Source organism: Meleagris gallopavo, chromosome Z (genome assembly GCF_000146605.3).
Source record: "Meleagris gallopavo isolate NT-WF06-2002-E0010 breed Aviagen turkey brand Nicholas breeding stock chromosome Z, Turkey_5.1, whole genome shotgun sequence".
NCBI lineage: Eukaryota > Metazoa > Chordata > Aves > Galliformes > Phasianidae > Meleagris > Meleagris gallopavo.
Genome location: NC_015041.2, coordinates 29,441,577 through 29,456,070, shown reverse-complemented (window position 1 = coordinate 29,456,070; position 14,494 = coordinate 29,441,577). Strand labels below are relative to the sequence as shown.

Sequence of the window (14,494 nt, the reverse complement as noted above, 5' to 3'; positions counted from 1 at the left end):
AATCTTTTTGGTTCAACTGTGCAACTACAACTATAAAGTAGTGGAAAAGCCAAGCAGGGTTTTCATCAAGGACCCATCTGCTTCATGCAACATCTGGCAAGAACTCTCCCAGCTGCATCAGTCATTCCATGTTCTAACACAAGAGATATGGCTCCAGCCCATGAAGCACGTTCTCTGTCACATAACATCACACTGATGGATTGTGAGCCTTTCTCCTGAGCAGCAAGTGAAAAGTCAAATAGTTTTTTTCTTCTTCTCCGGTTCCCTTCTCATCATTCTATGTGTAAGACCCTGTATCCCGCTTAGATGCAACTCTCAGCCTTCAAACGATGATTAAAGCAGTGACATGGAAACAAAAATATAGGGGAAAGATATGCACTGCCCTGAACAGTCCAGTTAAATAGGAAGAGACTGTCAGCGGTGTCACTAGCTGGTAAGTCTGAGTTCACTGTGTTTGTTGTGTCTCTCCCTGCCATGAATGAGGTGCAAGTAGAAAATGAGAACTGAGAGCTGACTGCTCTGAGTAGGAAGTATGCTTTCTGCTTAATGCTGTTCTTCAATAAAAAATATGAAGGCATATGTATTTTTCACACACATAACCACTTTACTTACTTCTCTCACTTTATCAAAACTTACGGTCTTTACATTTCCACTACTGTGTGAGGTATCACTAGAAATTTTTAGACAGAAGACAGACGTAGCCACAACTGTAGGGGTTAAAAAGCAAGGATGATGAAAAGCCACATAAAGCAATGAGTGATTTGATTTTCAGCCCCAGTTAGGAGAAACATCCAAAGACAACAGTTGTTTCATGGCTCGTTTCATGAGAACTTTGCTCCTCTTGGAGTCTTTCAATGAACTTCTCTCACCCATCTGAAACCTTCTCACCTTTTACAGTTAAAGTCATCCTGTTGTCTCCCCAAAGTTCCATTTAACCAGAACAGCAAAGAAAGCTTTTCCCTCCTCATCTGCTTAATAAAGTTACTCTCTTTTCCCCTTCATCTTCTATTCTCCTTTGATTCTGAAGTGAAAGCAAAAAAAAAGCTAAAAAAAAAATAAAATAAAAGAAGAGAGTAGGAGTATATGAGATCAGCTGCATGCATGCATAAGGCCACAGATATGCAGTACTCTCCAGGTCAGAGAAACACCTGGCCTCTTAGAATGGGGCCGAAGGAGTTTCTTTTGTCAAAACTGGTACCAAAAAAATTGATGTTCTTAAAATTCTGACAGTACTACTGACACCAGGCACAAAATCTCAGGTCTAAAAGCTATAAAAACACCTTCCAGAGCGCTACCATAATGAACTGAATTCAGTTAGTAACTCAGATGTGTCAGAGCACACTGAAGAATACAGCATCACTGCATCCACTCCCCACAACACTGTACTTGTGGCCACAAACTCCCTTAGGCAGGGATTCACATGCTTGCTGTGTGACTAACTTCATGCCACATCTTACCCCACAGCACCCACAAAGTAATTGGTTATGACTGCAGTATTTCACAGTACAGCATTTAAAAGCTCTCAGTTCAAAGCCTACTTGCTCCTACAACTCTGAATGAAAGTGCAAGCATGGTAATAAGTTAATATATTTGAAGACATAAAATGGATTAAAGTAGTAGAGTCCAGTACTGTTAAAATACTGGCGGGTATTCATTTAAAAGGAAACCTTGAAGCACAGTCCAATGGTTACATTACTAACTGAATAACAACAACAAACAGTAAAAAAAGAAATATGGGAACACTTTCAGCTGGTATCTTCTCTTCTTTTGGGTACAGTTCCTACTGTTGAAATACTTTCACTAAAGACCACCTTGTAAGGCAGATCAGGCTTTCCTAAAGCAAGTCATAAGAGGGCATAAAGTCAGAGACACGTGAAGGGAAGACCACTGAGAAGTTTTTAACTGTGACAGTGTTTCTTAAATTTCATGGACCAAAGGGCAGTGCCAGTCCATGGAGTTCAGCACTCAGTGAAATTCTCCATCTCATTTCATACTAGAGGCTCACTGCTGGCTTCTCTGTCCCTCATTTGACAACCCATCAGCAAATAACCCAAATGCACCAAATTGTGGAGAACAAAACTGTGACTAAGGCAGTTGCGTCTCAGAGAATGTAAGTTAAAAAAGAAAAAAGAAAAAAAAAAAAGGAAATACACGGAAGCAAAACTGTTATGATTGCAAAGAAAGACTATCACAAGATACTAATAATCAAGGAAAAAAAAACCCTCCTTTTTAAACAGAGGAGAATTTAGTGCAAAATTTCATCAAATTCAGAACAGGACACTGTCAACCGATCCTTTAAAATGTAAGCCATGCTGGAAGCCCATGACTCCTGAAGGTACTAAAAGTCATGCTTGATGAAACATTTGCGTGTATTATGGACTAATTCCACAGAAAGTACATATGTTACAAAATATCCAATAAACACATTTTTTTCAAGGAAGTAGGAAAAACAGCTATTTGGATTTGGGGGTGGGGGGAGGGTGGACTTTACACTAAAATTTTAAAATACTTTCAATTAGCGCTTATGCTAAATTTCAGTTTAAATTGTTATTCAAGGAGGAACTATTTTTCTCCTCAGCGGGTTGTGTAGAAGAGCCAGGCAGTACTTCAATGCAGACAGTATGATTTGTACATCTGTACTGTATGCAGACACAAATTACTTACTAGAAGATTGCATTTAATCACAGGCATTGGAGAGCTGGGGGTGCAGGTTGTTTGTTTTCACTGTAACAAATCAAGCCACTGCAAAGCCCTTCACAAACAGGGTAATCTTCTCTAAAAGCTCTCTCAATCAGAATGAAAGCAAACCTCACTGCAGCAAGTTTGGCAGGCTTCTGAATCCTTAGTATACAAGTGGTCATCTTGATCTAAACAACAAAAACAATCATAACAGGCTAGGAGCGACACAATTACACTGGGCACAGGCTCAGCAGGATGCATGTAAATCTAGCAGAAATATAGAGAAAGGCTGCTTGGAGGAGAAAAGAAGTAATTTCTTTAAGTGTCTTAGAAACTTTGCACATCCACAGATAAGACAATGCATTCATCCAACTGTGACTGTGATCATCCTGAGATCAAGTGAAGTTCAGCACTGACTAATATATTTTCTATTTGTGGTAATTTTCCATCATGCTGATCCATTCTGAAGCATGTTAATAAATAAATGGAATTGTTTTGAAATCTGTAAAAATTTGGAAGTCACAGCCACAACCTTTGGATATATATAACTTCATGTGTTTCTGTCATTTGCTTTGAGTGCTCTCCTCTCAAAAATCTTCACAGAATCACAGAATGGCCAGGGTTGGAAGGAACCTGAAGGATCATGAATCTCCAAACCCCCTGCCATATGCAGGGCCACCAACCTCCCCATTACTTACCCAATAGTAGACCAGGCTGCCCAGGACTCCATCTAATCTGCCCTTGAACACCTCTAGGGACGGGGCATCCACAACCTATCTGGGCAGCCTGTTCCAGCACTCCCAACTCTCATAGTAAAGAATTTCTCCCTGACATCCAACCTAAATCTTCCCTCCCTCAATTAAAACCATTCCCCTTAGTCCTAATGTTATCTACCCTTAGCTACCTCTTCAAAAAGGAAACCAAACAGTCCTCATTTTCTTTACTGTTCTTTGCTTCACAAGAGTGAAAGAAAGGAGGAAGAAGAAGGGAATCAAAACAAAACAAAAATGCTTTTAAAGATTTAAGATTTCCTCTTAATCTTGTATTGAAAAGTAAAGAAAGAGCAGAAATACATCAAGGGCACAACTTACACAGTCTCATTCTAGACATATTTGGCTACATATTTATGCTATTTATTTATTTACATGTCTAGCCTCCTGCATGCATGGCATAAATATACCTGCACTCAATAAAAACATTAGAAACAGTTCTCCGTTATGAAGAAGCACCTTTATAGCCTTAAACAAGTTCAAGTATCCTTGCAGACAACATTTTAGAAAAGAATGATTTATTTAGCCTTATAACCGGATACAGTATTTACTGAGATGCATTATTTATCACAATTGTCTACAAAAAAATCTTGTATCCTAATTAATATTGTGCTTTTATACACCATCAACAACTTTCATTGGCTGTATCTTTCGACAGTTAAATTCTTCAGGTCCAAAATTCAACTGTGTACTTTTCCAGTGACACCAGCAAAGAACAGGTTCCCAAAGAAGGTACAGTAGTAAAACTGATTCCTGTGTTAACTCTTACATGCCCCTATTCTCTTATGAAAAAGTCTCAGAAAGTTTCTGTTGCTACTGTTTTTATTGATCTACTATATTTATAATGAAAAACTACTGTGCCCTGCAGAAACTATGCAGTATGAATGGTCAGGAGATCCAAATGACAAAAGTGTAGTTAAAATGCAAGCTTACCAATTGTAAGATCTCACTTTCATGAAGGCAAGCTGTTTGGTGCTTGGACATTGGGGCTGCAGTGTGAAGATGAGGTGCTGTTTCTTTCACTAACACGTCAATTCTGGAACTTGCAAGTTGGTAGATATCCATAAAACTTTTAATCATGGCCTTTAAAAAATAAAATAAATAATTAGCAACAGGCAGGTTATACTTAAATGCCAAAAAGCATACACCCAAATCTATTACTTAAGAGCTAAACTTTCTTAATCAAAGAAACCAAACAAAAGCTGGAAGGCAGACTGAACTTCAGTCTCAGGACCTAAACATCTTACATGGGTCTTCGTCTTGCTTCTATCATTTTACAGATTAACAGCATTACAGTAAAGCAAATGGTGGTGCAATTAGGAGATGTGGATTAATTGTTTTCAAACTCACAGTGCAGTACTGAGCAGCTGACACTACTTTTCACTGTATTTAAACATACAAATGTGCTAGACCGATTTATTTCCACAAAGAATCACTACAGTCTCAGATTAATGTTCCTACTAGCAAAATAAGTTATTAATCCTCCAGTCCACGTTAAAAAAGCAAATTAATTTGGCGGAAACAAAAGAAACAGAGTAAACATACAGACCTCTGAAAGTAAATAATCTGATTACAATATAGCTGGGAAAATATAATTGTTTTCATGTATATAGTGGGAGAATGTCCCAGCCATGTAATATTGATCAGACTGATAATTAAGTTAGCAGCACAAGAGAGTACAAATGATTTGGCAGTACTGGTAAACTCGTATCTGTCCTAAATAGTGTAACACTGTTGAGATTATTGGACTTCTTTACAACTGGTTAATCACATTTTACAGGTTACAGTTTTCCCTTCTGAAATGACTTGTAATGAGTTTCTACTGTATGAACATACCTCAGATGATATGAAATTGGTCTTTTGAATGTAATTCTGTGGTATAGGCAAAAATAAACTTAGCACCACAAGCACGTATTCACTAAGATTTTTACTGTTTTCCTTTCTTTATTTCCAAACATGTTACTGCTTTTGAGAATAAAAGCATAGCTGAAGTCAGTCAAATCACTTTGTTGTCAAATGTAGAAAACAGCAGTGGTAAATTAATACCATCATATATTTTCTCATTGGAAAGAATATCCAAAATATTTTACACACTCTAGTGCTAGTCCTGGAAAAAGGTGCACACAGTTCTATAAATCTGCTTCTGTGAGCTCAGATCCTGATTTTAAAACTGTTTCATTTACATTCAACTTCACTAAAATGCTGCAGCTCTTCACAAACAATACCAAGCAAGAATGTGGATACAACTCACACCCCATATAAAACTGCATAAGAACCTTCCTATAGCAACTGCCCATATGTTAAATATGAGACACATGTTGAAATACTTCTGTGGAGTGGGCCTGTGACTCATAAGTAAGGATTATACCAATATGTCACAACAAGCTGTGTCTTACAGAAAAAACAAAAAAAGAAAAAAAAAAGAAAAAAACCCTTATAGTGTTCCTTTGATTATTCCTCATGATACTTAAAAGTACCATTAAATTAGAATACATCAAGAAGGTTCCTTGCCTTCTTCCTTTCAACTCCACTACCACAAAGCTGGTGAAGCCCTAATCTACACAGATTCATTCCACATTTATAAAGGCACAATAAGCCCATGCAGTTATCTGAAACAGCAGTATAAATTCCTTGCTGCTCAAATCAGATACTTCATTTGCTCTCTTCTTTAACAAGTCCAAAAATTTTCAATCTAGGGAAAACGTATTCATTCTCCAGCTTTTATTTTCATGTATGGCAAACTTTTTTCTACGACATGTAGATTTTTTTAGTCCAGAAGGAAGCAATTTCTCAGTTATTTACAATTCTTTAACAATGTGGAAGGCAGCTTTTATGCACCCTGGGTATGCATTCTTTACAGTATACTGCAGCTCCCTAGCAAAGAGTCAGGGTCAGCTTGGATTTCTCTCACTCAGGGTCAGGTTAGGGAAAACAATGTTTTTGGGTCTTCCAATGGGTGGCATGGAATCCTTGATAATGAGTATGCAGAACACTTATTTTAAATGCCACTGGGAGAAAGGCAAATACATTGGGTTTTTAGACGTGCCATTGGAAGGCATTCATTTACATATGATTTTCTGTAACTCATGTCAGTCACATTCTGAGTCACAAATCTGTTTTCCACAGTACAAGTTTAACTGGTTAGAAAGCTTGATACACATGGAATGGGGTGAGAACCCGATCACCTGCCTGTTACAAGATCTATCACATAGCGATTAAACACATCTCTACAGGAGTCCAGCAGTTTAATTTAGATTTTTATTTCTGGCTCACAGATACAAACATATCTGCAGCTCTGAAAACTGTTCAACAATCAAGAATGTCTGTAAATAGAATTTCAGAGAAGGGACATCTTGCTCTGCAGAATTCTGTTGGTCTCCTGCTAAGGAGTGTTTTCGTTTATTCTTAAGTACACAGAGCAGTAAGATGTAAGATACTTCCACAGCTCCCCTGGTTAATTTTTATAGTGCAAAATTTGACATTCAGATATATCTGCAGGATCTGCATTTAAGCAAGGACTTCCTGTTTTAAATGCATTGGTAATGTTGTGACATGCAAACTGGGAATAGAACATCTGAAATAATAAAAATTTGTCGTCTATTATAAATAAAAATTGTTTTTGAATATACATCAGAAAATTGATTCTATTCAGAAAGGCCAAATGTAGTGATCCTTGAACATTATAATAACCAATATTAATGCAACTCAGACCACTTTAAACATTTTCAGACAGTTGAGTAGTGGGAAGTCTTAAACAAGGAGGATAGAACAACTGTGGGTCTGAAGAATATGAATTTTAAACATTACTGACTCTAGAAGGCCTTGTCTGAGCAGGAAGGCTAGGCTGGGCGACTTCCAGAGGTCCCTTCCAACTACAACCATTCTGTCATTCTGTGATTACAAAGCCATTTGAAGGATGGAACATGGAATGCAAGTTAACTACAGTTAAAATTTACAGAGGTTTGTCTCTTTTAATAACAGTAATTGGAATGAATTTCTCTGCAAAGAAAAAATAGTCCATTGAACTGTTGTTTTTCAGTGACATTTTCCCTTTTCTTTTACTCCAACTAATGTTCTATTTTATAAACGATTTCACTATTTTTAAAGTTCTACATCGTATATTACTGAAATAGTACAAGCAAATTATAATGGCAGAAGTGTTTACACTTCTAAAGTGTCTTAGTGCTTGTCACAAAGAAAACAAAAATCATAAAACATTGACAGTGCTCCAACACTAAGTTAGGAGATGAGCAGCTTCATGAAAACAGTAGCATGACCTTCCCAAACAACTAGCTGCAATTTACAGGATAAAATATATTTGTAATGTTGACAGGGAGCACCAGTCTAGAGGCAAACTGCACCTACAAGTGCTGAGGGAACTGATAGATGTCACTGTGGGGCCACTCTCTCTAATCCTTCATCAGTCACAGTGATTGGAAAAAGTACCTGAAGACAGAAGGAAAGCAAACATCATTCTTATCTTCAAGAAGGGTAAGAAGGAGGACCAAGTGAACTACAGGATGGTCATTCTCATTTCAGTCCCTGGAAAAGTAATGGACTATCTAATCTTGGAAACTATTTCCAGGCATAAAAAAAAAGAAGAAAATCAGCAGAAGTAGTGAGAATGAATTCACAAAGGGGAAGTCATACTTGACTAATTTAAAAGTTACTACTGAAATGAAATGACCAGCCCGATGGGTCAGACAAGAGCAGTAAAGCTGAAAACTGACTGACTGATCAAGTCCAGAAGGGTGGTGACCAGTGGCTCAAAGTTTAGTTGGAAGTCAATGTGGACAGTTGCACCCCAAGAGTCAATACTAGGCCCAGTCCTCATTAACATCTTCATTAGCAATGAGGACAAAGGGGCTCAATAAGTTTGCTTATGACATAAAGCTTGGAGCAATGGTGGGTATATCAGAAGGTTGTGTCATCATACAGAGGGATCTCAGCAGGTGGGAGAAGTGTGCTGACAGGAACCTCAGGAAGTATTACAGGGAAAAGTGCAAAGTCCTGCATGTGGAGAGGAACAATCTCATGAACAAATTTATACCAGGGGCCACACAGCTAAAAAAGTGAAAGGCAGAAATGGCAGAGGGGTTCTGGTGGACAAATTGACCATTAGCCAGCAGTGTGTTCTTGTGGCAAAGAAGGCAATGATGTCCTGACTTGTGTTAGGGAAAGTAATTGCCAAGAAGTAGAGGGAATCAATCCTTCCGCTATACTCAGCATGAGGCCACACTTAGAGCAGTATGCAACTCACAATACAAGAGACACATGAACATGTTGGAGAGAGTCTAGACACAAAGGTAACTGAGGTACAGGAGTACTTCTTATATAATTAAGAAAGGATGAGAAATGGGACTGTTCCTGGACAGAAGGCTCCAGGAAGATCTCATCAACGTATGTAAGTATCTGAAGTGAAGGTACAAAGAATATGAGGCCAGACTCTTTTCAAGGGTGCCCAGTGTCAGGACAAGAAGTGATGAGCACAGACTGGAACACAGAGGTTCTGTCTGAACACAGGAAACACTTCATTATTCATTCAGGTGACTGAGCAATAGAACAGCTGCGCAGAGAATTTAGGCAATTTCCCTCCTTGGAGATGTTCAAAAGCTCCCTGGATAGGGTCTTGAACAATTGTCTCTAGCTGGCTCTGCCTGATCAGATGGGTATGATTAGATGGTCTCCAAAGGTTCATTACAACTTTTGAGAGGAGAGAAATTTTGCTTTTTTGAAGAAAGTGCCGGGCTGGGCACAAAATTTCCAAGAGCATCAAAGTCCCTTTTCAAATGTGGTTTTTAATGGACAAGTTATTTTAAACTTAAGTACCTAAAACCTAAGGATTTTGTTTGTTCGTTGAAGACAGTGTCCTAGTCTAGAAATCCCAATAAACAATTTTGCTTTCTTTTAAATGAATCTGAAATTTTCAATTTTATTTTATTTTTTTTAAGATATCCATGTTACAAAAGAACTAATTATTTTATATTTCAGATCCTAATTTGTTAGGAAGTAGTATCCTGAAGATTCTGAATATTTCACACCCAGTCCTTTTGTTTGCCTCTCCAGTTTCTCAAAAGAAGGCCACAAGACGGGGCAAAACAAGATGCCACCTAATGGTAGTGCTGTAATACTCTGAAGATAGGCACTTAAGAATGCAAATAGATAAAAGAGAACAAGCATGAAATTTAATAAAAATCTAACACACTTTAAGTGAAATTAGCAGATGAGATTTACTTCAATGCAGACATAAGGAAGAAGGTCCTTATGGCCCTGTTCATAGATGTCTTTAGTACAAAGGTACTCTGCCTAAAGTTTCAGTTTGGTGAGGTGACAAACTTGAAATGTTGACAAACTGATGCTGTTGGTACACCGCAGATCACTGAATTGCAGAGCGAAACTACAAAATTTAAGCTGTGATTTCTTTTTCCACATTAGTCTTTAAAAGGACTGAGAATACTTAACGCTTGAGATTGTCTTCCAGAGGATCTATAAAATTATTTTTCCAGTATTTGAATAAGTTATCATTTTCTTGTGCTGTACATCACTTTTAGTAACTTTAAAGTACACAGCATTTTACAGTGCTTTAGAACAGCTTTTGCATGTATAACTTAACCAGACTGGAAGACTCCAATCTTCAAGAATACTTTACTTGAGGAGAAAAATGGCACTGTACTAAGTAGTTTAACTAAGTACTAGTTTACTAAATTGAGCAGCCATTTTCAAGGGATATGAAACGTGAGTAGAAATTCAAGCCTTATTTTTTAATTTAATTTATGAAATTCAGCAGTTACTCAAACTTCAGTTGTTCTGAACCCAGTAACAACAGAAACATGTTAAAAGAAATATACAGATCAGCACGTGCAGATTAGCAGAACTCTCATCAGAGTTTTGATGCTTAATATACATTACAAAAATGGAATTGTTATTCCAAATTAAAGCAATGTATATGTTGCCCTCCTTATCTTAGTACTCTTCTAATGAGAATGAACACAGTTTGAAACAAAACATTTTTATTTGGATTATGAATTCTAAATAACTGCAAATTGAAGCATCCAGTTAAAGTTTTAGACCGCTTTGAAGTTACAAATAAAACACACAGCTATTAAGAACCAGTTTCTTTATTTTAACATCCATGATATATGAATTTAGTGATCTTATCGGGCCTACTGTTGTTCTAGAACTGTATCTCCTGAACAGAAAGAACAAAGCTAAAAATAACCTGGTGTGAAACGCTGATAATAAATAGATATCAAGCAGACTAACAGCCTGACAATGTAAGTACTGCATTTATAACAGCACATACAGCAGCCAGAAAAATAAAATCATCTGCTTCACACAATTTGTTTAAAAAAAAAAGTATTAAAGTTAGAATTAACATTTGCCTGTTAGGTTCTCCCTTCAGGAAATTCTTGAACTAAAAAGAATGTTAGCAGGTTGTAAATTTACCTGAGGGCAGCATAAACAAAAAAAGATGAAAAAGAACAAGAGAAGGAATGATGAATAAACTTCAGAAGAATGAAAGATTAACTTTAGTATAACAAGGTGCTTAGATGGGAATCTGAAAAGACTGTGAATTTCATTTATGGTACAGAATTTGGCTGAACTGCAGTGCAGGGAAAGGCAACTGGTGTGAAAACAGCTCCACAGATTAGACTTCTACATGTTTAATGGATCACTTACAGAATGGCTGTCATTACTGCTTTGCTTCAAATTGGCATAAATAAGATTAGTTTTAAAAGTCCACAAAACATAACATATTCCAATTAATTTGGTTTTCAGAGGCAAAATTTCAGGTCATTTATTATAGGTTTAGGAGTTCTGTATCTAGAGAGGAAAGGATTAAAACTTATTTCCACCAAATATTTTAGCATTTGAAATCCCATTCTGGCTGCCCTGGCTATCCTGACCAAAATGTCTCGTGGCAACAGCATTCGGCAAAAATTGAACTTTTGCAGCTGTTTGGCACTTCTTTAATGATCTATTCTCCTTGTATCTCATTTCAACACTAAACTTTTTGTTATGTTCCATTCAAGCGTGGCAGGCACAATTTAAATGTGCCAAAAAGCAGGTCAGTTCTGTTGCAACTATTTTTTTCCCCCAACCAAAGCTGACTCAGTGCCACACACAGGGTCTAACTCTATCTCCTTCGCTTCAATAACAATTACTTTACCCCAAAGGTCTCAGGAGGGTTGCCCAAGGGAATGAAGCTCTAAATAAAAGGCTAGATTCTCTGCAAGAGGTAATGACATGACTTCCTACAAGAAAATTGAAAAGGGAGCTTTGAAATGGAGACTGAAGGGAAAGTGCTTCTACTGGAAACCACAGTGGATGGGCATAACAACAATTGCCAAGGAAATTATTACAAAGTGTAATAGTTTCAAAAGTAACATTGATCTGGAAAGTGATAGATTAAGACCATTAGGCAATGAGTCTGTTGGTATGGGCACACAGAAAGGATCTTGAAATTTTTATAGCAAAGCAGCTTCCTGTACTCTTTAATACTCAATAACAGACAATGCAAGCAAATCACAACTTCACAAAATCCAGGAAGATAGGCAGATATAGGCTGGTAATATTTACCTGTGAAAGATTGTTCTCACTATCTATAACACTAAGCCAAGTGTACTTGCATAACAGAAAATGATTGTTGCCCCAAAGAAAACACAGTTTAAGCTGGTGCTAAGGGAAATCTTACCAATACAGTGTACTCCTTCTCATCTTCTTACACAGTGCTAATACAAAAAGAATACTTTACTCTGCAGAGGAAAGATAATTTCAAGACAGTCGTTTTGGCAAGAAAGAAATTGCAGCTGAAAAGTGTACTGTCGGGCAGTACATTTCCTTCAAGTTTCTGTTGCAGTATATATTCTAGGCAGGAAAGAAAGAGGGACAGCTAGTCACTGAAAATGAGACTCAGTGTGAAAAGTGCCTCATATGAAAAACTCCCTAGAGCGAGCGCAACATATTGCAACTAATAAGAGGAATTAACCAGCAGTAGTTGTAATAGAAATGTCAGGATGCAGTTTTATTCAAAAGCCTGCAGTGTCCATCAACCATTCAGTCTTGAGGTGATCTGAGATTAAAACTTCATCAAAATCCATGTGAAATGTCAAGTGGAAGTAGAAGTTGTAACTGGATCATGTTGGTTTCGGTCTACTGTAACGATACCTTGGAACCAGAAAAAATGTAAAAAAGTTGCAGTAAAAAATTCTGGTCTTACAACCAAGACTATAGAAACAGAAGCAATAAAGATAAACCTTTCTCACACTTACGACACTACTCTCTATAGATAGGATATCCTATATAAGCAAAACAGTGACATTTTTATAAAAAAAATATAACCTAGACAGAAAGTCATAACTTTCTGAAATCTGATGGATTAGTTGTATTCGTATGCATATGCGAATTTAATAATGAGAATAAGTTAATGTGTGGAGAGAACCACGCATTAATCTATGAAGTTATTAAACATGAAAATCTGAAACAACAGAAGAACTTCAGATGGAAGGTAAATGCTAGATCTGGAAATTTCTGAAATGCTGTGCACAAACTGTCTAAACAAATTAACTAATGCTAAGACTATTTGTGAACATACTAGTAACAATTAATTTACTAAAAATTAAAATACAGTTCTTTAATTGTTTTTAAAGAGAGCACCATTAATTTTTTAAGATAAATTTCTATTTCTTTTATGAAGGCAAATACTCTACAGGCAAACAGACGCTACCGAAACTTTTTATAAATCTTTTTCAATACTCATTAAAAGATCACTTTTAACAACAATTTGTTGTTAGCCACTACAGAAGTCTGTCACTGACCCCAACAGATGAAAATTATCATCTCACAAAATCTAGGTTAAGTATAGAGATTTCCTTAAATATTTTGACTAGAACTTCCTTTCTGGAAACAGGAAGTAGTTTGTCAGTCACAGAACATCCAGAAATGGAAGGGACTCGTAAGGATCATCAAGTCCAATTCCTAATTTTAGATTAAAACATTTTCAAATTGAATTACATAAAATATATTACATAAAAATATGTCCACCTTGTCTTTTTAATGCAGAAAGATAATCCATGTTGTAGTTAGGAGTTGTTAGGAGTGACAAGGTTCCCTTCCAGTAGATTGAGTAGACATGAGCACTGTTATGTCTTCCGTAGAACCCTCCTGTTGTGAATTTGCTGAGGGAGGGTTACAGAACAGCAGGTATTGACTGCTATCACAATGGTGCACCAGTGGCAACATTGCACCAACGGAGACTCCTTGATCCCAATTCATAAATTTATTAATCAACTGAAGAGTTAAAGAATAATCAGAAAAACCTGTTCACCTCTTAATAGTCCCATACGACCAGTGTGAAAGTCCAATGGGGAGTAGAGGCTAGCAGTGGATTACTTGGTCTAAATTAAGACACACCATCTGGACTTGACTGCCCCAGGAGCGGAAACACAGCCCTACTATTTACCATGGGATGATCCAGACTGCATTGGAAGAAGGGGAAGTTCCTGAATACCTGCAGTACATTGATGATATAATTATGTGGAGCAACACAACATAAGAAGTTTTTGAGAAAGGTAAGAAAAACAGCCGAAATCCTTCTGAAAGTTGGTTCTGCCTTAAAACAAAGTGAGGTCAAGGGGCCTGCACAAGAGATCCAGTTTTTAGGAATAAAATGCTAGATGGATGTTCTCAGTTTCTAATGAATGTGATCAACAAAATAAGAGTTATGTCTCCCTTAATTACAAAAAGAAAACATAAGCTTGGTGTGGGTTTTTGGAAAATACACATACCAAATTAAAGCCTGACTGTAAGCCCTCACTATCAAATGACTCAGATGAACAATTTCCAATGGGCCCTGAGCAAAAACAAGCCTTTGAATAACTAAATGGGAGATAGTTTGTCTAATTTGTTGGTATTAGTCATTTAGAAGATCACAAAATCGTAGAATCACAAGGTTGGAAATGACCTGTAAGATCATCTAGTCCAACCACCTTCTCATTACCATTGCTACCACAAGCCACTAAACCATACCTCGTAGCTCCTCATCC

General features: G+C 37.0%; 1 protein-coding gene across 1 annotated transcript in view; it reads right to left on the bottom strand.

Annotated features, from left to right (window-relative positions):
- Positions 1-2,666: 2,666 nt before the first annotated feature.
- CCDC171 (coiled-coil domain containing 171) overlaps positions 2,667-14,494 on the bottom strand; it is a 147,593-nt gene continuing 135,765 nt past the window's right edge. The window contains 2 exon segments of the mRNA XM_031557307.1: positions 2,667-2,867; positions 4,383-4,532. Coding sequence (XP_031413167.1) covers positions 2,682-2,867; positions 4,383-4,532 — 336 coding nt within the window. The 3' untranslated portion in view covers positions 2,667-2,681.